Source organism: Spermophilus citellus (genome assembly GCF_964194105.1).
Source record: "Spermophilus citellus genome assembly, chromosome: 7".
Lineage (NCBI taxonomy): Eukaryota > Metazoa > Chordata > Mammalia > Rodentia > Sciuridae > Spermophilus > Spermophilus citellus.
The window spans coordinates 147,929,069-147,955,648 of record NC_138188.1 but is presented as its reverse complement, the minus strand read 5'-3'; the positions used below and the strand labels follow the sequence as shown (position 1 = coordinate 147,955,648).

Genomic DNA, 26,580 nt, shown 5'->3' with positions numbered 1-26,580 from the left:
CAGGAGAATTTAAAAGGAAGGAATTCTGAGGGGGGAGGGGTAGTGGGGAGGGTGATGGTGTATGAAACATGGTGGATCGGATAGGTCTGGGTTCACAAATACCCAAATACTTACCAGCTCTGAACCTGGCAAGACACTAACTATGAGTTGGTTTCCTGGTCTATAAAATGATGACATTGGTCACATTATACTATCTTTGAGAGGAATGAAGCTTTACACACCCTCACCCCTATCCACCCCCAGCTCTGTATAATATATAAAGTGTTCAATAAATAAGTTTTTCCTTATTTTCAGGGACCGCCCCCCAACATATGAGATTCTGGCAAGCAACCAAACTGAGAGATGAGATTCTAATCATAAGCAGCTGAAGAGCTAGCCTTGCAGTTACAGATGGTGACAGGGTGTAGTTTCCTGGGTTTTGTTGAACAATAGGTGGGTGACTCTTCCCTTGCACTGTTAACTGGAGCTAAAACGTTTAAGTTCAGCTATTTTTATTAATATAGACTTTAATCAAACAAAACCAGCTGTGGACTGAAGGAAGTTCTTTGTAAAGTTGTATGGAAAAACAACCCATCGTTCTAGATTTAGTTAGGTTAAACCCCCAACTAAAAATAAAGTGAATCCAGTTACAACAGCAACAATATTAAAATAAAACAAACTATTATTGATTCTAGAGCCTCAATCTTCATACAATATAACTGCATGAAAATAAATAAAATTCTAAGAATTACAATGGGATTTTATCAGTTGTTTGTGTTCAAGTTCATAAAACAACAACAACAACAACACACACACACACACACACACACACACACACACACACACACGGAAACAGCCCAGATACCAGTGATCCACAGAGAGACAACTTTTTAATAATTAGAAAATTAGTGCTCACACTATATCCTATGTGTAGAAGAAACCATTTTTACATAATGATTTTGACTTAGCTGTATACAATATTTTAAGATACTGTACAAGATATATTTGGCACAAAGACTGTTAGATGTTTATACTGCATAAAGTGAATCGTTTGATATCTAACCTTTAATAGCTTAAAAAAGAAGCTTTTCCTCTATTTAGTGAAGTTAAGGCACTACTTAAGTTTCCTCTTATAATATGAATTTGTGTTATTTAAATTAAAGCAGCATTTAGAAAAATTTATAGATAGGTGTTTTCCATCGGTTGCCACCAGGAGTTGGGAAACTATGCCTGTAGGCCAAATCCTGTTTGTGCTTGCTACATTTCTATTGGGATGCAGACATGCTCATTTTTGTGGCTGCTTTTGGGTGACAATGGCAGAGTCTAGTAGTTGTAGCAGGAGCCATATGGTTTAAAATATCTACTATCTTGCCCTTTACACAAAGTTTGCTAATCGCTAATAGTGATAATTTGATTTTGGGGGCAGAACATGTTATAGAAACCAGAAAGGACTCTAGTGAGGAGCATCAAATGCCACAGACAAGTCAAAGAGAGCAGGCTGACAAAAGGCATCTTCCCAGTGACCTGGTGTCCAGGTCTACAGCAGGCATTCGGTGAGTACTTAATCCATTTGCTCAGTGAAAGCTGGGGCTCTGCTTTGCTACTGGGTGAAAAGAGCAGATTCCTCTGAAAATGACTTAATGGTGACCAAAGTTGTCAAAGGTCATGAATCAACTTTTCATCTAGATTTTCCTGGAATAACAGGATATGCTGTAGCCATATTTTGTTTTTAATATGGATTAAATAATCAAAAGCAGTTCTAAAAGATACTGCTTTTTTTTTTACACAGATTAATTGCTCTTACTATTAAGTGACCTGTTGGAATTTTCATATTCTAACACTAGTTGGAGGTTTTTGTGGTTAATCAGTTCAGAAAACAGATGGTTAGACCCATTTTTTATTTCAACCATCATTCCTCAAGTGCCTTTTATGACTCAAGCAGGTGCCAGAGGCAGGGAGTGGCAGTGAGTTCATTTACTTATATTTTATTTACCAGACAATCACTTATTTCCTAATCCCTGACTTGCCATAAAAAGGATTGGCAACCCCTTGGCTTTAACAGTGAAGGACTTGATCCAGCCCAGAATTTCAATGAACGATTTTTAGAGACAGGGATTTGAAGCCACCACTCATGCAGCAAAAGATACCTGAAAAGTTATGTGGGCTCCATTGTTGAGCCTTGATGTCAAGGTCATGGAGCCTCTTCAAAGGAGTCTTAGGGAAAGGAAATAGCAGCAAGCATCAGTGGGGATAAAATAAGCCCATTTAGGTTTGTATTTACTTCTCAAAATTTATAAATAACACACACCAGGTGAGTCCTATGCACACCTGTGAGCCCTGGTCATTAGCTATTTCTCTTCATGTCACTTTTGGTTCTCAGAGATGAAAGTAAATACAAAGTGCAAACCCTGGGGTATAAGACCCAACCTCACTGCCTCCCTTTTGTGGGTACATTAGTGATACATGAGCAATGGAATAAGGATTATATTATAAAGAGGATTTTGGTAGAAATGAGACCAGAGAATCCTTTTGCATCTATCAGTATTTTCTTAACCTCCTAGATAACACTCTTGCATACAGGGTGTCTGCAGGTTGTATTTGCTTGATTTGTGGATTAACTTCACAATCAGTATGATGTAATAACTTTCTCTAAAAGTTAGAGCATTAGTTAACATTTCACAAATATCAAAATATTTTAAAGTAATTTGATTCCTGTTCTTTAGTCCAGACAAAAGAAGCCAGATCATATTTTGGATAATGACAGAACTATTTGCGTAAAATAACAATTTTAGGTAAATCAAGTCATAAAAAACCATAATGAAATATCAATTTCATTTTGTTATGTACCTCTTTGCAAATTAAGACAAAGCAGAGTTTTATGATACTTTAATATCTGTAACAACTGTGGTTTTGGTGTATCTTAAAAGTAGAATTCTTTTAAATTATGAAGGATTTTGTGTGCTTGAAATCCTAGGGGAAAAAAAGAAAACAAATCAAGGTTAAATATAATATACTACTACTACATATTTAAGGAAATACATATAAGCCTTATGAATATCAAACTACATCCACTATAAGAATCATGGAGATAAAAACCATCACATATTTAATGAAATCTGTTTTATGGGGATTTAAATAAGTAAATACTAGGAGACAAGGTACTTGAAATTATGTCTAGAAAGTAAGGAAGCAGGACTGGAAGTTAGAAATAGTGTTGCTTAGGGGTATGCTACTGGCATCTAGCGGGGCAGAAGCCAGAGCTGTTGCTACACATCCTGCAGTATATGACAGCCTGCACAACACAGAGTGATGAGGCTCAGAGTTGTCAGGTTAAAAACCCAGCTGAATATAAGATAGAACTGAAGAGGACTAACTCTGAGATGATGACTGGCAACAGAGAGAAAGAAAGGGAAAAAGGAAAAGTCTTTCTTTTTTTTCAACTTAGATACAACATGCCTTTCAGTGTTTGGTGGTATGGGATTATTTCGTTCCATAAATTATAGGAATGAGTATGAAGTTACATATTGTTTATTCCCTAATTAAATAACAATATGCTTTCAGTGTAGCAAATTATATATAAATATATGGGGATTTCAGTAATAGATTCTGGAGTAAATGAATTTTAAAAATCAAAGTTTTATATTAAATTTGTGAAATTTTTATGGAGCAATAAATGAGTGTTAAATATTAGCGTCCATTAGGCTCACAGTATTTAAAATACTAATGTCCATGCCTCACCCCAAGCTCTACTGAAAGGAAATCTAAGAATCTCTGCTCTAGAGTGTTGAGGAATTCTGGGAACCCTCTGGTTTTCAAGCGGGAGTTAAGACCTTAAAAACATTAGAAACTCCTCTTCCCTCACTATATTCCTCAAAAAAATAACCCAGAAAGTTTAATGTCACTTAAAAACTATAAAACGTAAGCAATAATGTTCTCTAAACCATCAGAGTCAGATCCTTATTGTCTTTCTAGGACTTCTAAAATCCTTTTAGCCCTAGCAGAGGATATTTCATATTCTTAAATTTCCCAAGTGCCTTTGAATAACCAAAGGCAAATCCTAGAACCATAGATCTGCTGGGAGTGATCTACTTAAAGCATTAGGAAACAAGGTACCTGATTCCAGCTCCACCATTTTGTCCCATATGAATTTAAGCCTTAACCTCCTCATCTATCAAATAGAGTTGAAAACTGCAGGCCTAGTGATCTTAAGGAGGCATACTGATAATAGAATATACTATAAGAGAAAAAGAACGATATGAGAAAGATCACTTCCTATAATTGATCTACAAATGCTGGGCAACCTTATCATGCTATACCAGTGGGGGGAAGGAAGCTAATGTTCACTTACATCTTTCTAGATGCCAGTAGTAGACAGTAATACAAAGTACACTAAAAGTGAAAATTCACAACTGTCATATGACTGCTTCATTTCCCTTCCCTATTCATATGTCCTGTAAATATACATTTAAAATACTCACATTTTCACTCATTGTAGGAGCTTTAGATGAAGAACTACCCTTCCTGTTTGTGGAAAATAAGAGACAGGATTTACTGCATTATCACCTCCCATTCTGAAACACTATCCTCATTTAGTTAACATTACCTCCATACATTTTATCAGCAGGAAGATGAATATTTATCTTAGCCAATAACTATAACTGAGTTTCTTATATTTATAGCAGTATACACAAAGAAAGCCATGCAACAAAGTACCCATGAGTGAAGCCCTGTGCATCTAAATGTAGCCCATGGCTAATATACTAAAGATTTTTGTGCAATTATTGCTATGTAACTTAATATATTAACATTAAGCATTTTGAAAGCTTAATTATTGTAATCTCAAAAATTCACTTTTATTAATAGAAAGATTTACATGTGACTGGGGTTGTAGTAGAATTCCAATAAATTTTAAAAGCTGTAGACTTAATGATCAGAAGGAAAGGTGTCAAGGTATAAATATACTCCTTTCCAAAATATTATCTGGTTTTGTAGAGACATTAATTCAAGGAAACATTAAACTCCTTCACTGCTTATGTAATATGAGATCTCTCTGCTCAAAACCCTCCAATTATTTTCATCTTTCTCAATAAAGTGGAAGTCCTTGCAACTGCCTGGGGGTCAGGTGGGATGGGGTGGGGTGGTGGCTACACATTCAGGCTGCCCCGCTCTTCTGAACTCACCTCCTTTGCTACTCCTAGTCCTGATAACTTGGATTTCACCCTGGATTTGTACTGGGATATTATGAGGGATGGGGCCAGGCATCTGGGAACAGGAAATCAATGGTAGCTAAGTCTTCAAAAGATGTAGATGACAGTGTATCTGAAACCATGGCAGCTGGGAATAGAGGAGAGAGCCCTTAGACTCACAGTAGGGACTGCCATGTCCATATGTACAGGAAGGACAGTCACAAATCAAGCACACATAAACTGGGACTTTGGTGATCTCATTCATATCTCATATACCAATGACTCCTACATTTCCATCTCCAGTGAAACTATTTCCCCAAACTCCAAAATCGAATATTCAGATACTTAATGATTAGCTATACTTGGAAGTCTAATAAGTTTATTGAGTATTAAAATTCCAAATACTCCAAATACTACCCTACCACCACTTCCAAGGCCACTCCTCCTAAATCTTTCAAACTTCCATAAATGGAAACTCTATCCTTCTCATAACCTTGAAGCTACCTTCCATTGCTTTCTTTTTCTCACAGCCCATATCCAACAGATCAGCAAATAGTTAAACACACACACACACACACACACACACACACACACACACATACATATATCCAGAATTCTATCACTTTTCAACATCTCCAACACTGCTGCTTTGTTACCAACTGCTATTTTCTTTCTTTTTTTTAATTGGTACATTATTAGGCATAATAGTAGGATTCATTATGCCATATTCATAAATGCAATTAACATAATTTGATCAATCTCATTCCCCAGTACCTTCCCTTTCTTTCTCCTCCTCCCTCCCCAAATCCAGCTACCATTTTCTCTGGCCTTGAGTATTGCAGTAGCTTCCTAACTGGTCATGAGGTAATACCCCTTGTTACCTCATGGTTTATTCTAAACAGAGCAGCCAATTGGAACTTTTGAAGAATTAGGTAAGATCATGCTATTCTTCCACTCACAGCCCTCCAATGACTTCCTATTTTAATTAAGTACCAACATTTTTACTGCTCAAAACTTCCTGGAAAGGTCTCCATACAATCTGACCTCTTTTGTATACTCATCTCCTTCTATCTGTTTCCCATATTCTGTTCAAGTCACACTGATCTCCTTGATATCCCTTAGACATTTTAGCCATGTTTGGTCTTAAGCTCTACTACAGTTTGGATTCTGGATGCCCCCAAAGGTCCATATGTAGAAAGCTTGGTTCCTAGCATGCAAAGCTCTTGGGAGGTGGTAGAATCTTTAGGAGGTGGGGCCAAGTGCGATGCAGTTAGTCATTGAGGACAGGCACAAAAAGGAGATATTGGAAACTTTGTCCCCTCTTCTTCCTCTCTCTTTTGCTTTCTGGCCCCCATGAAGTGAACAGACTTGTCCAACCTCATACCCCCTGCCTCAACATGCTGCCTCACCACAGGCCCAAAAGCAACCAGGTCAACTGATCTTGGACTGAAACTTGCAAAACATTTTCTGTCTTTAACCTGATTATCCCAGGTATTTGTTATAGTAATGGAAAGTTAGCTCACTCAAGCTCTTTCTGTTTCCTGCCATGAACATTCTTTTCATGGATATCTGCATGACTTACTCTCTCATCTCCTAAGGTCTTTCTCAGACATCGCCTTTGAGGGAAGCCCTTCCTGACTATCCTATTTAAAATAATTTTCATTCCTACCTTGTGCATTCCCTATCCTCTTACTTGCTTTATTTTTCTCCATAGTGCTTAACACAATCTGACATACTGTATACTACACATATTTGTTGACTTTCTGCCTTTCTTTACTAGTATATAAGTTCTATTAAGCAGTATTTTGTGAACTTTTTTGGTCTTGTTTTGTGTACTACTATTTTGCCAGTCCTTAAAACATTGTTGTCAAATAATTAAATGTAAAAAATGACCTAGTAAAATTTTATTTGAAAAATTTAAATTTAGCAAAATGCAGTAAATGCATATATATATTTTAAAATAGTACTAAGGGAATGCTTATAATGTCAAATTAATGCCCATGATTCTTCTCTTGGTAATTACTCATCATTTACAAAAAGGCATGAGGCATGAGGCAGAATGTATTCTTGACATATATGAGAAACTCACTAGAAATACACCTACAGAAATACCCAATATTCCACTCTTGACTGTAAACAGATAAATAATAGAATAACAGTGGATATAGGGAGAGGCATGCATTTTAAGAAAATATACTTACTGGAAGGAAGTTTCTTCTACAAAAAGAATAAGTATATAAATCATTAATGCAAGAATTAATATAGGATGACAGATTTATTTAAATACAAGTTTTGCTTAATGTCTTTTTAATCTCAATCCTCACTTGCTGACATTCGTACCTTCTAAATCAAGGGTTGGCAAACTTTCAGCAAATATTTTAGGCTATGTTGTCCCAGAGGCAAAAGTAAGGATACTATTTAGGTACTTATAAAACAAGAAAGAAAATAAAGTTCCAAATTTTTATTGATTAAATTTAAAGTATAATAATAAAGTTTTATAATACAAGTCCTAATAGTTGGAAGAATAGAACTCATTGTGAGGGATAACATTTCTCTTAATTAGGATTCAAGTTAGTGTTTCCTATCATTAAATAATTGCAAAATTTTATCTTTAAAAGTTTTGGGGCCTCAGAAAATCAGGTGGGGGGCCAGATTTGTCTCTGGGTCAAAATTTGCCAACTTCTGTCCTAAACACAAGTTCAAGAGAATGGTTCTCTTAGGTAGGTTTTCTCCCAGATGAAAAAGTGAATGACATTATTAGCTAATAACCATTAATATACAAATTAACTCTTTAATTCAGTATTTGAAGAAAAATTTGTTTGCCAACTCCTCATTAAAAATACTCATACAAACAAAAAAAAATACTCATACAGGGTCTGGGTTTGTGGCTCAGTAGTAGAGCACATGTGTGAGGCACTGGATTAGATCCTCAGCACCACATATAAATAAATAAAATAAAAGTATTATGTCTATTTACAATGAAATTTTTTTAAAAAAAATACTTATACAGATATTAATTGCAAGTATAAATACAGACTACAAGAATTTTGAATAAGTAATCTTATTTGCAGTACTTTCACTGGTGACCAGCAGGGGGACTCAGTTAGAGTCCATTCATAAAATTACATTATGTGGGATTAAATTGAAGCAGTATAAACAAGAATAACTCTATTAGTTCACAGAACAATTGTTCTTATTTATAGGGAATGTCCTTGAATCCATGTTTATGGAAATACTTTATTACATTTAATATCTATTTATAAATATTATTTAAAACTCCTTTAAATTTAATTTTTATTTTGGTATAAATTATTTTTAAACTCGTATTCTAAAATTAATGCTCTTTATAAAATAGTGGGTCTAATATTTATTCATGCTATTAATTTATTTATTATTCCATTTAAAGATTCAACTTATACACTATTGCCAAAGGACCTAATGGAGTTCTACAGTTTTGAGATGATTTTAAAGACTGGAAATAAAGAAATATATTAGGAGAATAAAACATTATTTTTCAATCTCACCCACTATTCTATCATCAAATGGGTGCTGAAGTTACAACTTTCTTCAAGTTTAACTTGAACTAAAAACCTTGTATGGAAGCGTCTCCAATACTGTCGGTTTCTAGTTTTGATTAAACAATGATCTTCTACAGTTGTGCTAAACTCGACATTCAACATTTCACTGTTCAACACTGATAAAATAGTTCTCTGGTTTATTTCAATAAAATTGCTTATAAAAATTGAAATACTCAATTCCTAATTTAAAATAAGAGGGTCTAGCATGCACATAAATATACCACAATCTATATTGAATGTCTGTCTCTACACTATGCCACTCCAAGGATACCACTCACACATGCTATGGTGTTGCTTAGAATTTTGCAAATGGTTGCTTTGTTCTTTTTTCTCCAAGATGCTTCACAACCCACCTGCATATTACCTTGAGCATCTTCTATAGCAGAAAATCAGTGAAAAAAATATTCTCCAGAGTTTGTTAGGACTTTTTAGAAGAAACAGCATCTCATAAGAAGACTATATCCAAAGGAAATTGTGTATCAAAGAAGGGTGAAATTCACTTACTTGAAAAGTAGCCTTTTCTCTGAGCATAGCACACACCAAGGCCACACACAGAAATCACTAAGGCCACAACTACTACAGCTGCTATGATGCCACTTATGTTGAGATCATCTGGAAGTGAAACATACCATGCATAAATTCACATCACATAGATGGACAGACTTCATCATTAAGTTGAAAGGACTCAACAAACTCCACTTTTCAGCTATGCTAAAAAGCATAGTTTCAAGACTTTGAAGCCTGTTCAAGAATTCCAAGGCATAGCACAAAACTAATTGAAAATGTTGACAGAACTAAGTTTTGCAAGAGTCTTAAATTTTAAAAAGTCCTGTGGTCAAGAAAGAGAATGTATGACATTCTTTTGCATTCATTTGGAAATGCAGTAATTCAGAGTTAAATATCAGGTTAGAAACTATCTTTTTCCATATTTTTATTGGTTCATTATAATTGTACATAATGAGTTTGTTGTTACATATTCATACATTGCACACAATAGAAGCAATCTTTGAAGTTGGATGATTTGAAATATTCTATTGTGGCTCCTCTGCCACAAATTTTACTTTAAATTCTTCTATATCATCCTATGTGTCAATTTCACAAATAATGAAAAACTCCAAGAGAGCAGATTCCACTGCTCTTCTATAAAACTCTCAGAAAGACCTTCCTTCTTGAATTGACTGGTTGTGTTGTATGTACGTGTGTATCACATACATATGTACACTAAATTGTTATCCCATGGAGTTTAAAATAAATTAAACTCAATGAAGCAAACACACTTTTCTCTTTGCTATAAAGTTAACTCTTCTCTATCCTAATACAAGTAGATTTTTTTGGACTCAAGTTTGGAATTGCTACCATGTTACAAACTTATGAGTTTTTTTTCTGGATTGATTCTATTACCCAATAATTAAATTATTAAACTTCCAAGCTTAATACTTCTGCAAATTGGACACTGTATCAAAGATACCCTTTATTCAAGTCATTACTAAAATGATGAACATAACTGTTCCTTAACAATGTAACAGACTTATAGATACCTTCCTTCATATACCACAATTTACCAGTATGCCTGGAATGTGTGATTCAAGGAATGTATAAATCCTAACATTATTACATCACATTTTTCCATCCTGACTACAGGAATTTCATGACCCACACTCTTGTTATTCAAATACATTTTTTTTTTTGCATTTATTAAAGAAGCGATTCCTAAAGAGTTACACCCCTTGCCCAACGTTGAGGCTCAAACCCAAGAGACCTCGCGCATGCTAAGCAAGTGCTGTACCACTGAGCTATACCCCAAGCCCTTAAATTTTTTTTTTCTAAACAGGAGACATGATAGATGAATCTTCCAAAAGGCTAATTTGACCAGAGTAAAAAACACCAATTATTACTTGGTATAGATTCAGTTCATATTTGGTTGGCCACTGAGAGGTCAAGGTCAATGAAATTCTGCTATTTATTTACTTGATTAAAAAACAGAAAAGAGGGCCAAAAATCCACAGTAATCAGAATTAAGGTAAAATTAAATCAATAGCTAAATGAATTCCTGAGAACCAAACTGTGCCTACTATTTTTTATAGTAGCCAATAAATTTGACATCTACAAAGTATTCAAGTCTAATGGCTATTACAAAAACAAATCCTTTTAGTTTGCAATGAATTTGACATCTATGAAAGATTAACCTTAAAAGCAAAATTCTGACAAAAAATCCTCTTAGCCTGTAAGTGCTAAATCATGCAGTGGACTTTAAGTTGTTTTCTTCAATGGAATGGAAGATAGAAGAGTAGTAAGTTAGAGGTAAGCTGTTTTCATCCAATAGCTGTTTTCTGTGAGATATTGAGCAAGTCATACAACTCAGTGAAGAGAAAATGTAGCAATAAATATTTTTGTATTCTTGAAAATATTTTTGTATTCTTTCTCTGAAAAAAAAAAGAATTTTAAAAAGAAGAAGGCCACCATTAAAGGAAGGTGTTATTATTCTCACTGAAAGGAACCAGACTGCTAAAAGGCCAAGGAGGAAGCTGTACAATAAACCAGTCTGGGAATGATCAGCAAATCCATGTTTGATTTTCCGTCTATGCCTCAAAAAGAATTTCTTTAAGAGAGTTAACAGATTCTGGTTTTCATTACAAAATACCAGTGGTATGTCATGAAGAAAATGAATTTATATGTATTTCAGAAGAAGAAAATTAATAAACCAAAGTTGTGAAACACTGAGGCTCAATGAATGAGCATTAAACAAACTAATTTTAACATTTAAGCTAACTCACACCTAGAAAGAAAAGATGCATAGAAATCATGTACAAATTAAATCAGTAACCGGGGAAACAAACTTTTAAATTCGTGCACCCTCATATCTGCAGTGATCTATATTCACTGAAAAAGTGAATTTCTGCTCCATAAAGTTGAGGACAAGTTCCTGCAACCAGGCCAACCCTCAATATTCTGTTTTAGGGTGCAGCCATCCTGAGTGAACTTTAACCCCTTGGTGCCAGTTCTAGCATATCCCTTCATCACACACAACTATATTCAAAACACTGGCTGTTTTTAAAAAAATATATATTTTTTTATTTGTAGGTGGACACAGTGCCTTTATTTTTATTTATTTATTTTTATGTGGTGCTGAGGATTGAACCCAGTGCCTCATCCACACTAGCATTCTACCACTGAGCCACAACCCCAGCCCCTCAAAACACTGGCTCCTACTACAAGGAAGAATTAAGTCAAAATACTGAAAATTAAATTTTAAAAAATAATGTGTTTTGAAACTACTTAGAAAAGATTATTAAGTGCTAATTTATTGAACTCTAAAATTAAAAGTTATTTTGTGATATGTAGCATATGTGTGGCAGTTATGTTTTATAGCAACGTAGGTCTTTAGGTATCCCACGTCTTTTTAGAGAGACTACTCTGCCATATGTATAATTAGAAAAAATTATCAACAACTCTTTAACATAGCTGAAACTTATATAATGCTCACAGTGTGCAAGCACTGTTCTAACACTTTCAAACATGGAGTACTTTAATCTTCATAGCAGCACTGTGAAGAAGATATATTACTACTTCCATTTTTGGGAAACGAAGCATAAAGGTTGAATAACTTGCTTAAGAGGAGTCAGCTAATAAGTGGCAGAGCTGTAAAATGAACTCCCATACAGACTCCTGGATCCACAGCAATTTACAGTTTATAAGACACTTAGCTTTTATTTGAAAGATTACTCAGAAAAGTGTATTTTAAAACCATTTACCTGAAAAATTAAAACATTTGTTAAATATAATGCTGAATATTCTTGGCTTGATTGGAAGACAGATTAAAAATAGCATTTCTGCTTCTTTGCTATATCAAGATAATTTTCAACTTTACTACCTACTTATCTCTCAAATAATTCAACCCTTTCTTACCCTTTGCTCCTTCTACCCCCACTGGCACTCTGTGACTGCAAACCATTTCCTCTTCCAATATCTCATGCTTACCTACTTGCATTCGTTTCCCAGGACACCTGCTATATCCAACAGAATTTTGGGCTTCACAGAAGTATTCTCCACTGTCGAGCTTGGACACAGTGTTAAATTGCTATTTGTGGAAGGGAAAAAAATAAATATATACTTTAAAAGTACAAATCTCAAAGTAGGCTCTTAACAACCACATGCCTTGGATTTATCATTAAGCTAGTCTTTCCTTTTTAATGACTCAAAACTTTACATTTTTATTGTGGATTCAAAAATCTACCATAACTTCAAGGAGTAAATAGCTAAACCTCCTGTTTAATTTGACAGAAGAAGATTTAAATATATATGAGGAAGTTTTTGTTCTGTTTGCTTTCTTTTGTCGTACAAAGAAAGCAGTATGTTTAGGAAGGCAGTGGGCATTTTTAAAAGTTTACAGCATCCAACCGTAGCATTTCTAATTCCTGGGAAGCACCACTTACCAATGATGGCCTCTCTGTCAATGTACTTTCTAACTCAAAAGCAAATTCACTGTAGCAGAAAATAATGAATATTTACTCTGAAGAGCCAGAGTTACCACCAGGAAGTAGCTCAAGGCCTAGGAAATCTTCATGGTGCTGTTCACAGGATTATAAATTCTAACAATTGCAGAAGTCTTGAAAATTCTGTAAAGATAAGGTCCAGACCTTGCTCCTTCTACTTCCTACCAAAGCAACTGAAAGGTAAGACCTTTATATGATAGACTTAATGATTTGGAGTTTGTAGCCTTGGGGAATTTCTGGAAAGAATTGAAAGCAAACAGGAAGGAAGGAAGGGAAGGGAGGAGCGAAGGAGGAAAGAAAAAGGGAAGGGGAGAGGGAGGGAAGGAGGTCCTGAACACCTTAAAGGACCTTGCCAGGACCCCTACAGAGAGTGTGGGGGTACTCAGAATTATTCTTTCAGGACCCTCCTGGTCATATGCTCAGTACTGCAGAGGTCATTGCTGACCTCAGCCATGGGAGCCATGAAGAGGAGCACCTCCCCATTGTCTTGGATCTTTCTGGAACATATTTTCCTAAGTTAGCCAGGGCTTTGATCTGTTAACACCTTTCCTTTTTTCACATTTCTTTACCTACTTCCTATGTCCTTTTTTTTTTTTTTTTTTAAGAGTACTTCAACATGGTGGAACAGAAAGCCTTCCCAGGCCTGTTTTCAGAATCATCTCTCCATCCCCAGAAAGCCAGAATCCTTTTAGAATCTTCACCATAAACTCAGGGCCATGGTAATGGATAAATAATAAGGTAGACTAAAACCCCAAATGATCTTCCAGCCTATTACTGGTACATAAAAGGAAGTCACTGGCATCTGTACACTGGAGTCTTTGTTTCTCACAAAAGAGGCCATCCTAGTTCAAGCCAGGGCTCTCCTTTGGCCTCATAGGATATTTCAAGGGTTCAGGCTCCCTGAGAAAAGTGAATCTATATCATTTCAGACTTGCCTTGGGGCTTTTATCACCTGCTCTGAGAAAAAACAAATCTGAAATGTAAATATAGCACAGTGTGACCACAGGTTTTCTGCCCAGTTTCTCAGTGTAAAATCGCTGGGACCTGCTGACTGCTAAAAGGGCCAAAGCAGGGCCTTTTCCAAGCAGTGGCGGCATCTACTGATATACTTTATTATTTAGCTACTGCATCAAATTGGTTTATGTATCAGAAGATCTAGTTTTTAAATGTTATTGTGTGCTACTAGGTAGAAGGAATGAAAGACACTTTACATGCTGTCTTCAAAATTCACAAAATTGTTATTATTACCTCTCCTTTAAGGTTTTTTTTTTGTTTTTTTTTTATTTGTTTGTTTTGTTTTGATATTGGTGCTTGTAGTGATCCTGTGTTGCTAGAAATTAGACATTTTAAAATTGACATATATTATTATTTTGATTGGAAAAATATTTCAAGCTCATTGACTTTTTTTTTTTTCTTTTTGGTGGTACTTGGGGATTAAACCCAGAGCTGTGCACAAGCTAGGAAGCACTCTATCACTGAATTACATCCCCAGACTTTTAAATTTTATTTTGAGACAGGTACCCAAGATGGCCTTGAATATGAAATCCTCCTGCCTCAGCTTCCGGAGTAGCTGAACCATCATGTGCGCCACTTCACCTGGCTCAATGACCTTTCTTCTTTCCTACCACTAGCATCAAGTCACACAAAAAAGTAAAAATGCTCTTTATTTTAAATGTCATGAGCATTAAGGGATTACTTATAGATTCTCATCAGGAACCCTAGAAAGATCTTTCAATTAGAATCTTTTCAAGGAGGAAACAATCAAAAAATCTGGGGACTAAACAAAGTAATAGATAACTAAGTTACAGAGACACTGCTGATGAGCTAGAGTCATGGAAAATTTTAATGATGCACACATCCTACCACGGGCTAACTGTGGTCACTGTTTTTACAAGGTTAGTGCCAGGGTCAGGGTATCCCCAAGTGAGCTTTAGTTCATTGCCCTAGTGTTGTATATTGCAACTGCCCTTAGTAACTTTCCAGGCCAGAAAGGTAGCTATAAAGAACTGCTGGGTGTATCATCAGAAAGCAGTATTTGCCTGCCTCAGGCCACTTGTGTGCTCAACTCCCGGTTCCCTGTACTGTCTTCTCGTCTCACATAGCAGTTCTTTCCATCACTTCTTGGTACAGGTACCATCATCATCTTCCCTGCTACCCTTTCTTCTCTCCACTTACAAGCAATGGTATCAGTCTTCTATTCTCCATGTTATGGTTTGGCGATAAGGTGTTCCCCAAAAGTAGCTGTGTTAATGCAGAAGGTGAAGTGACTGGACTGAGAGAGCTGTAACCTAAACAGTCCATCCTAGTTTGAATGGACTAACTAGGTAGTAGTTCAGTAGTTCACCTGAGGCAGGTGGGGCATGGACAGAGGAGGTGGGTAGCTAGAGGAACACCTTGAAGGGTTCATTTTCCCATTGCCTGTCCTCCCCCGCCAGTCCTCATTTCCTGAATACCATGAGCTGAGTGGCTTTCCTCCACTGCTGCCCTTCCACCATGATGTTCTGCTTCACCTTGGTCCTACAGCAATGGAGTTACCAACCATGTACCCAACCTCTGAAACTGAGCCAAAATAAACTTTTCCTCCTTTAAGTTTTTCTTTTTGGATATTCTGGTCACAGAAACAAAAGGCTGACTAGCATATTCCAACATCTTAAGTTCTAATAATATTTTTATCCAGATGCCAGGTGGTTATTAGACCAATACTTGAAATGATCTTACCAGAGTTCCAGATTTTGTATTCATTGTATATGAGCTGTTGCTGCTTTGGGAGCCAAGTTTTGGATTTCCTAGTAAACGGTTACCATCCTTAAACCATGTATATTCAGGAGCTGGAATCCCTTCCTTATCTTGACATCGTAGCTCTACCACAGTTCCACTCAGAGCAGAAGTGGGTACTTCACAGGATGGTACTGCTGGAGCCACTGAACAATGAAGTCAAACAGTAATGGTTACATAAAAGCTGAATATGGATTTTAATAGCCAGTAAAGATGTACTTACAGAGCACTTGTAATAGAGACTGGCTACTTATTTAACAGATCCATTTCCTTTCTTCTTGGGCACATAGTAGACCACATTTGCCAGCCCCTTTGCTGCCAGATGGGGTCATATGCATGAGTTCAAGGCAATGGAGTGTGGATAAAAGTTATATAGTTGTTTCCAGGCTTGATCTATAAAAACTCCCTGTATGATTCTCCATTCATTCCCTCAACTTGTCCCATCCCACTAACAAGCAGTTGTCAACATCCATGTTAACCTTGGAAAGCCATGTACTGAAGATGCCAGACCTACATTCAGCTGAGTCTGTAATTACTCATGAAGTAGAGTAATTGGCAACACCACCACCCCTTCCCCAATCATTTAAGCTTTACTTATGTGAGAAGGAAACTTTAATTTTGTTAAGTCACTCAGAGCTCAGGGTGACTTTAATTTTGTTAAGTCACTCAGAGCATATTTCCCATGACTTTTTCAATAGCTTTCAGTATTTGTGCTATTTCTGTTACCATCTAAAGTGATATCACATGATATTATGGAAAAGCAATAGAACAAACAAAAAAGTAAATCAAGGGAAGAATTGGAAGTGGTTTAGTAAAGGAACAAAATTAGCTTTTATTTTGCAGCTAATATGTAGTAGGTCCTTTCATGAATGTGATTTTATTTAATCTTCACTGACAACCTGATTTTTATAGATGAGGAAATAGAAGTTAAATGATTGCCCAAGTGTCACACAGTTAAATAAATGTCTGGACTAGGATTTGGATTCAGATGGGGTTAACTCCATAGCCAGGATGTTTGATTAGTATGAGAATCACTGGTACACATTATTAGCTCATAACAGTGCTTTGTAGAGGAATAGATCATTGGTGTTAGCATAAGCTACCAAGTAAAGGAAATTAAATAACTCCTTTTCCTTTTTTTAATGTTGCTCAGGTTCCTCCTGAAATACTAGTGATATGCAAGTAGAAAGAAATTTTAATTCAGAAAACCTTGCAGCAGATTCAGTCTGTATATTCATTTTCTACTGCTGTGTAACAAAATATTGCAAACTCAACAGATCAAAAGAACACTCTTTTTTTTTTTTAAGTTCATAGTTCTATAGATCAGATATCCAGTAACAGGGCTGGGTTCTGCTCAAGGTTATCAAAATGCTGAAATCAAAGTGCTGGATGGGCTGAATTTTTGCCTTGAAGCTCTGACAAAAATCCATTTCCAAACTCATTCTTGGTGTTAGTTAATTTTATTTCCTTGTGGTATAGATCCCCCTCTATGCTAGTTATCAGCTGGGGGCCTCACTCAATTCTTAAGGCCACCTATACTCCTTGCCACTTGGTCCCTTTTGTTTTCAGTGCAGCAAAAGCCTGTTGAATCCTTCTTGTGCTTTACATCTCTGGCTTTCCTTTATGTAACTAGGAAGAGAAAGCTCTCTTTGTTCCTTTACTAAACCACTTCCAATTCTTCCCTTGATTTACTTTTTTGTTTGTTCTATTGCTTTTCCATAATATCATGTGATATCACTTTAGATGGTAACAGAAATAGCACAAATACTGAAAGCTATTGAAAAAGTCATGGGAAATATGCTCCCACATACAGAGTAGGACTTTAGGAATTATCTTTATTAAACCAAAAGAAGTTTTGTGATAAATGAGTTAATAATAATGAAATTTCAGCAAACAAACAGGTGTTAGGAAAAAACAGCCCAGACCACCTTGTTGAGATCCTGTAACTTTACTGGCTGTGACTCCCAGTTAATGTTAGTATTTTCGTGGACCAGTGTCATTGCCCCTAGAGCTGGAGGGATGAGGATGGAAGTGGGTGACAAGAGTCACACACACACATGCATATTACCTAGTACTTCCAGAGTGACTGTATCCTCTTCCAGGTTTTGGCCTTGCTCTGATGGGGCACTAACTTCACAACGATATTTCCCAGCATCACTTCTTGTCACATTTTTGATTCGTATACTGAAATCTATCATCTCAGCTCGATCTTTAAAATCACCTTCAGAAAATGAAGACAATAATGTTAGTAATAATGCAAGTAACTTTCTGTGCAACATCCTCCTTAAATCACTCCATTCAGTAACTAAAACACGCATTTTCCTACCAGCAAGTTCACTTTTAAACCTTAAAAATTGTACATGCATGCTGTTACTTTAAATTTCTTTATTTAGCTGGGCATGATGGCACACTCTTGTGTCCCTGCTCCTCAGGAGGCTAAGACAGGAGGAACCCAAGTTTGAGACCCAACCTGGGCAACTTAGTGAGATCCTGTCTCAAAATTAAAAACAAGCAAGCAAATAATAAAACGTAGCTGAGGATGTGGCTCAGTGGTAGAGCACCCCTGGGTTCGATCTGTAGTACTACAAAAAAAAAAAAAAAAAAGCCTTTTTTTGAAGGATATTTTCTTAGATTGTTCAAAAAATAATTAATTTGATATTCCTGTATTTTAAAGAATTCAACCCAAACACCTACTGACCTCATTCCTTTTATAGTACCCTTGCAGAAGTTTTCCTGTTTTCAAAACAAACAGGAGACCCTGGTTTAATTGGTCAGAACAGTCACTATACCTATGGTAGGTCACATGATAGAACCAGAGAAGAAAAGGTGAGGGGAATGTGTTAAAAGGATTCATTTAATTAGATTTTGATAGTAATTGTATAAAGAATTAAAATAGGATTTTGTGTAATATGCAACTACCAGAATCGGCACCTGTAGAAAATTCAGGTGAAGATAGCTGTGCTGCCAAAGTTCTGGGACCTACAGTCTTTTATCTTGAGAGATAGGAACCAGAGGGGACATTTATTTATTTATTTATGCTGAGGATTGAATCCAGGAATTCTCTACCACTAAACTATATCTCTAGTTCTTTTTGTGTTTGCTTTGTCCTCCATGCTTCAGTCTCTGAGTAGATGGGATTACAGGTATGCACAACTGCAACTGGCTAGAGGGGATACTTTAAAATTTCTATAAACTTTAAACATTTGTCCACTTAGTTATTTTCTCTCTCTCTCTCTCTCTCTCTCTCTCTCTCTCTCTCTCTCTCTCTCTCTCTCGCGCGCGCGCGCGCACACACTTGCTGCTGCTTCTTTTTTTTTTTTCTTCCTTTCTTTTTACCTTTCTTCCCCAGCCCCAACTCAGAGTTGGGGGAACAAACCTAGGACCTTACTAATGCTTTTCAAGTGCTCTACCACTGAGCTGAACCCCAGCCCTCCACTTAATTCTTTAAAATTAAAGTAATACATAGCATTTAAAAAATAATAATGTGTTTATTATCTGGTTAAATTGTATTTCCAACTTTAACAATTTTTATATTGGAAAAACTCAAGCATATGCAAAAGTACAGAATAGAGGAAATTGACCCTCAGTGTACTCATGCCTCAGCTTTAACTGTAATGGATGAATGGCCTATCTTAATTCATATTTCCCTTAACCACTGGGTACTTTTTTTTTTCCTTGTGGTGCTGGGGATCCAACCAGGGCCTTATGCATGCGAGGCAAGCACTCTACCAACTGAGCAATATCCCAGCCTACCACTAGATACTTTTGAAGCAAATTAACATCATAGCATTTCATGCATTATTATCCCATTTTTAGTTAAAAGTACATCACATATTCAATAGGAGAACAGAGTAGAACTAAATGTAAAACAAATAAAAGCACTTGCTAATGGTTGTAATTACCCATCCATCGTCCAAACTCCCTAGGCTTCTCAGTTCTGGCCTTGCTTTCCAGAGGAACTCAAGGAAAGGTGAGGGTATTATTAACTGAGCAGTGATCCCTCCATCTCAGGGCCATACTACTTTTTCTTCCCTTTTCAATCTACTGGGCCAGGAAGAACAATTGCATTCTGTATCCTCTAGGACTGAGCTGAGAGATGGAGGGTCCAGGAACCCCCTGGAATTCACCTTCACTGAAATTCTCTTCCTGTCCTTTATAGCTGTTGTGTTTTGGGTCTCAGACACTGTTGGTTTCATTTCACACTTACAAAAACACATTTTCAGTAATCAGTCATGTCCTGTTCTCATTTGTAATTTAAAGGATTTGGGCTGTACTTGGCATTATCTTGCTCTGACCTCATCAAGACCACAGCGTCTTACCTTGGAGAGCCTGTTGATAGTAGACAAAGGAGACACTCCGCCCCAGTTTCTTCCACTCTAATCTGGAAGAAATGGTCTTCTTTGGGGTTTTGCAGGCTAAAATAACCTCTAGGACCAACAACAAAAACACTGGTTTTCTAATTATCCCTGCGAATTTATGTTTTACTTAATTAACAGTTTTTAAGCATTCTTAAATTGTGACTTTACATTCTATTTATTCTTTCTTTTTTTGAGCTAAATTAATAGGATACCCATTAATAAGTTACATGAATAAGTTAGTTAAAAGTACATTAATAATGGGTATTCTATTGGTTTAGCTCAAAGATAAATTGGAAGCATTACAACTCTTTCACAATACTGTTTGACACTATTCTGCTTTTCCTAGTTATTGAGCCTGAGTTTCCATCAGTAAAATGAGACAGTACCTTATAGAGTTGTGAATTTTCAAGTGAAATAATATATGCAAAGCACACAGACCCAAACATAGTAAGCACTTAACAAACAGCAGCTCTGATTAATTATTCATCAACTTATCCCCAGTTTCAGTCTTTGAGGAGTCTACAGTCTGGCAGAAGAGGCAAACAAGGTAAAGGCATTTCAGTCCAAAGGGGATGAGTATCAGATTTTGGGTTTGGAAAGAGCACGCCGCCATCTAGTGCCTAAGAAAGGCACTTAGTCCAGCCCAGGCTGCATTGGGGAAACGCAAAGAAGTTCCTCCCAATTGGCTGTTACTGAAAGCTAGGACCTTGTCCCTGATGCCAATCCAACAATGAGGACGCGGTTTTGAGAAAAAGGAAAACCAAGTTATATTGCTTTACTAGCAAAGGAGAAACACAGGGGATTCCTATCCCAGAGGAAGAAACATGTCCATTTTAAAAATAAGTCACAGGGACAGAGCAGCAAGGGCTCTTATTCAAAGCATAAAGTGGACCACTGTTACAGCCACAGTCTCAATCAGATCCCTTGTGTGGATATGCCTTACAAATTACATTAATATGAACCCAAATGGCCCTCTAATAAATTGTTTATTCTTTCCCCTAAATGGCTGCCTGTAACCCTGCCTCAATTCAGATAAACTATTAAAAGACTTGATCTTGGCATCAAGTGTAACTACTCCAGTGTTGTTAAATTGACTTCATTACAGGAAATTTACTGCAGTTGCATCTTTAAGCAATTCCTGGAACTTCTGAAGGAGCCAACTCCTTTGACTGTCCAAACGAGATGATTGAGAGCAGGGAAACCGAGTGCTGGTCTGCACACTGTTTCAGCTTGCCAAAAAAGAAACCTCCAGTTACATCTTTCAAGCATGTTCCAACCAAGCTTCTAGAATTCCAACTTCATATTTCTGGGAGTTTTTTCTCCCACAAGGCAAATTAAAAACACAGTATCTCTGATTAGAAGAAAAAAGGTTAAAATCCTTTCTGTGTCTCAGAGTTTGATGCTAAACAAATCTAATGTCATTAAAGATATTAACTCAAGTTTTATTCAAAATTATACACATAGATATGGACAAAAAGCCTATAAGCATATATATAAAAATTATAACCCAGTAGTGATTTCTGTGTGATATAATGATGATTTTTTTTCTTTCTGTTATATGTAGTTCCATTTTTTTTAAGTTATATTCATTGCCAGAAATATAGAAGTAAAATAGAAGGAAATAGAAAATAGGGCAGAGAAAAGAAAGACAAGGAAGAAAAGAACCGAAAGTTGTTTTCAAGGATGCCTAAAGTTTCTAAAACACATTTTACATCACAAAGAGATGTGATTTTATAGAGGTGTTTACAACTGTGCTACAAAGACAAAACGTGTGCTGAGGGACCTGTCGGAGGAAACACAGCTCTTGCTCTGTTGATTAAGGAGACTGGGCGGTGACCTTCCGGAGTCTTGAGTTTTAGATAGGTTTCCTTCCCGTATTTTGTTGAGTTTTCCAGCAATTAAACACACACCCACACTCATTTTTTTTTTTTTTTTGTCTATTCTACTGTCTTATTCCCATGTCTTAGGAATCATGTTGTACTCAATCATGTTGTTTCCTATATTTAACTAAACATACAAACATACATACATACACACACACACAAAAACAAAACAAAAACATGCATTTTGATGAATTCTTCCTAATTCATATCCTTCTATGTTCTCAGTGCTCTGTGGGAAAACCTCTAAGGAAATTATGTTGGAAAATGTCACCAATGATTTTCCTAAGTCCAGTGACTTCATTCCAGCCTCTCTCATGGACTGTATAAAATGTAGAAAACAGGTCTATGCAATTTGCCCAAAATATGTTGAGTACTTACTATGTGCTCAGCATTGCTTTTTGAGTTCTATCAGTGAACAGAGCAATGATTCCCTGTCCTTTGGGATCTTACAACCTAGCAGAAGAAGTCAGGCAGAAAAAAGCAACATTATACAAGTGAATTCTATTGCATGTTGGATGGTGATGAGGGGCTGTAGGAAAAAGAGAGTACAGCAGAGTTGGGGAAGTTTGGGAGTGCCAAGGACAAGGATGCAGTTTTTAAAAAGAGTAGTCAAGGGCTGGGGATGTGGCTCAAGAGGAAGCGCGCTCGCCTGGCATGCGTGCGGCCCAGGTTCGATCCTCAGCACCACATACCAACAAAGATGTTGTGTCCACCGAGAACTAAAATAAATAAATAAATAAATTCTCTCTCTCTCTCCCCCTTTCCAAAAAAAAAAAAAAGAGTAGTTAAGTTTACCTCTTTTACAAGGTGACATCTGATCAATGATATAGAAGATGGACGGATATGTATTGTGGTAGGCCCAGGGAACAACCAGGGCCTATACCCTAGGGTGCCATGCCAATACCTTGATTTTGAATTTCTAGCCTCTAGAACCTAGAGGAAATATGTTTCTGTTATTTTAAGTCACCTGGGTTATGGTATTTTCTCATGGCAACTCTAGAATATGAATACAAATGAATCTAAAAGCTAATTCTCATGGAATCTCCTTTCTCTCTTTAGCCAACAGTCAACACTCAAGGCCAGGACAATTTTTGATATTCTGCTTTAGGGTTATTGTCACATAAAAATATAGTACTTTATAGCACAGGTTTTGGAATTAAACCTTTGCCCTATACTGGATATATGATGAGAAAATTACTTATTTTTTTTGGAACATTATAAAATAATGTTCTAAAACTATAAAATAAATAAAAATATTAGTACTCATCTCACAGAGTTGTAAAGATTAAATGAGATAATGAAGTTATATACTGGGTGTACATGGTGTATTATATATAGTATGTGGTACATAAATGGTCATTATTATTTTCACACATGGGGATGTTCTCTTTAAATGTACTTGCAAGCTTGACATGATAGAAACCCACATGTTATATCATCACAAATCTCTCAGATTTGAACTAAAATGTTATCTCTGTTTTGGATGGCAAAGAAAACAATGTCAACATAAATCACACTTTTCAATACAAGACATATTAAAACAGAAAAATGTGCCAAGTGTCTTAATCAAGGTGCTTATTTCATTGCCAAAACTACTGTTTCATTTAGATGAAGAAAAGTTAAATGTTTATTTTATTTATTTATTTAATATTTTTTATTGTTGATGGACTTTATTGTCTTTATTTTTATGTGGTGCTGAGGTTTGAACCCAGTGCCTCATGCATGCTAGGCGAGGACGCTACCACTGAGCCACAACCCCAGCCCAAGATAAATGTTTATTAAAAAAATTAGCAAAATAATTACTTATAGGAGTAAGAATCATTATGAATTTTATTTTTTCTAAGATTATTTATTGCTACCTTTTGAGTCTATTCTCTGTGGTCATGTTAAAAAAATATATCAAATTCTACATAGCACAAAAAGAATTGATACTACTAGAGTAGTTCTGAAAAATTAGCAGAAATTACTTCTGGGAAGACATGCTTCAGAATTGGATCCCCTCTATAGAAGTCCACTCACATAATTTATAAGCCTGACAGATCTGCCCTGGTTTCGGGTTCTTTCTGCTTTTGGTATTGCCCTGGAAAGTGATACAGAATAGTTACACTAAAAGAAAGAATTAATTCATACTTTTGACATTAGAAAAATAAGAGATTAGAAAAACTCTGAACAAAATGGGTAGGACACATATACAAACATACAAACCACCAAATATTACAGATCTTAAGTAAAATTAAGTCACTGCATAAAATATCATAAAAGGTGAAAGAAAATAGGAATTTATTTTTGCATTATTGAGAGCCAAATTGGAATAATCAGAGCACATATAAAATAGAATTGAAATGCAATTCTTAATTAGAAGGAGCAGAGGTGAAACAAGAAAATAGAAGATATTTATTTTGGAGTGAGAGTAACTTTTTTTTTCTTTTGGTGCTGGGGGTTGAACCCAGGGCCTCGCCCTGCTAAGCATGTGCTCTACCACTTACACCCACAGCCCTGAGACTAACATTTGATTGCAATAAATTATGGAAGGATTTTCTATATTAAAATAAAGCATGCATTAAAAAGTAATGTAAATGGGCACAGGATTTCATTTTGGAGTGTTGGAAATGTTCTGGAACTAGGTAGAGGGGGCACTGCACAGCAATGTGAATATACAAAGGCTTCTGAATTGTTCATTTTAAAAAGATGAATTTTAGGGGCTGGGGTTGTGGCTTAGCAGTAGAGTGCTCGCCTAGCATGTGCGAGATGCTGGGTTTGATCCTCAGCACCACATAAAAATAAATAAGTAAAACAAAGGTATTGTGTCCAATTACAACTAAAACATTTTTTTAAAAAAGGATGGATTTTGTTATGTGAGTTTTGCTGCAATGATTTTTTTTTTAAAGTAATGATGATTAAAGACTGTAACTTTGACGTCCTAATTCAGATATTAGGGCATCGGGCCTGAGGGTAGGGAAGTACAGCCACTGCGTCCAGCTGGACCCAGGAAAGTGAGAAATAGCAGAAATGAACTTCACTTCCTTTGTCCCTGAGGGACATGCTGCTCCATTTTTCCTCTCTCACTGTGCTCCCTCTTTTGGCCATTCCAGGCTGCTTTTTGGCATCTTACTCAACCTATTTATCTTTCTGCAAGTACTCCAGAGTCCAAGTTACTTCCAACCATTAATTTCCTCTTTCCACTTCTCCTTACTTAAAACTAACTCACAATAAAGGGTGTCTTATTAGCTTAGTCATGTAAAACATTGGAATTAAAAGGACTTAATTAGCCTAAAAATTATTTAAGTGACTTGTTACTAAGTGGTTTGTTGTTTTTGAATAATGGACTAGTTTTTATAACATTTTTTTTACTTGTCAAGCACGTATAACATGTGTGTTAGACACTACTGTAAGCACCACGTAAATACTAACTTGTGTTCCAGGTCTCTTCTCTCATCTTTGACCCCTTCCTTTAAACTGTCTCCAACTTCAGGAAGAAAACATTCCTGAAGACAAGAGAGTAGGTGTTTGGGACCTGTGTCTTAAGTGTTTACAATCTCTGACATAAACAAACATTGCATTTAAGAAAGACTAGTTATTCTGGTTTCTTTGTATTATTCATTGTGTCCTAAGGTCAAAAAAAAAAAGGATGGTCGATATTTGAAGTACACTTATAAAAGCCTCTATATACTATTTGGGGGTAATTATTGGTTCTTCAAGTATTTTTTTACTGTAACAAAATACATACTAATCCCCGAATTTATAAATAAGAAAATGGCACTTCAAAATAGAATACATTAATGTCATCTTAAATACTTAGTTGGGGTGTTAACTTCCATTAACCTTCTTCAACTGGTTAAAATTTTTCTTAAGATCTCTCTCTCTGTTTTGCAAAATAGATTTTGTCACAGATAATTTATGTTATAGGAGACCTTCTATGTACATCTGGCCTTTATTGATGATTCAGAATTTTTACTGAGGAGGTAGAGAAAGTGTTATAAATGTGGAAATGCATGGAATATTTCAGGCAAAAGAATTAGTGTGGGGTGAAAGAGAATATGCCAACAAATATAAAAATAATATCACCTGTTACCCTCATGAGTCATTTAAACATTACAGCCTGTAAGAATTGGTAAATACCATACCTTGGTACTCTATAGCTGTGACAACTTGATGGTCTTTGGGGGCAGATAATCCATAGGCCTTATGATCTGAAAAGTTAGAACAGATAAGATAATTAAAATAGTATAAAAATTAGTTTTCAAATGTTTAAAGGAAATACCACTTTAAGAACAATGACCTAGATTGGGGGATAGATTTATACATAATATATAGGTTTTAAAATATCA

The 26,580-nt window shown here is 36.0% G+C and overlaps 1 protein-coding gene across 2 annotated transcripts in view; it reads right to left on the bottom strand.

Moving 5' to 3' along the window:
- Nucleotides 1–2,305: 2,305 nt before the first annotated feature.
- Nucleotides 2,306–26,580, bottom strand: part of JAM2 (junctional adhesion molecule 2) — a 52,553-nt gene continuing 28,278 nt past the window's right edge. The window contains exons 2-10 of one of the 2 annotated variants that reach the window (XM_081302876.1): nt 26,377–26,442; nt 20,331–20,438; nt 18,080–18,232; nt 15,955–16,157; nt 12,722–12,821; nt 9,248–9,355; nt 7,367–7,382; nt 4,458–4,500; nt 2,306–2,949 (exon numbers count right to left, since the gene is read on the bottom strand). In XM_081302876.1, the coding sequence (XP_081159002.1) occupies nt 2,917–2,949; nt 4,458–4,500; nt 7,367–7,382; nt 9,248–9,355; nt 12,722–12,821; nt 15,955–16,157; nt 18,080–18,232; nt 20,331–20,438; nt 26,377–26,442 (830 nt within the window). In that variant the 3' untranslated portion in view covers nt 2,306–2,916. Of the gene's footprint in view, nt 2,950–4,457; nt 4,501–4,628; nt 5,314–7,366; nt 7,383–9,247; nt 9,356–12,721; nt 12,822–15,954; nt 16,158–18,079; nt 18,233–20,330; nt 20,439–26,376; nt 26,443–26,580 lie in introns of those variants that run through there. The other variant, XM_081302877.1, reaches the window with a different exon arrangement.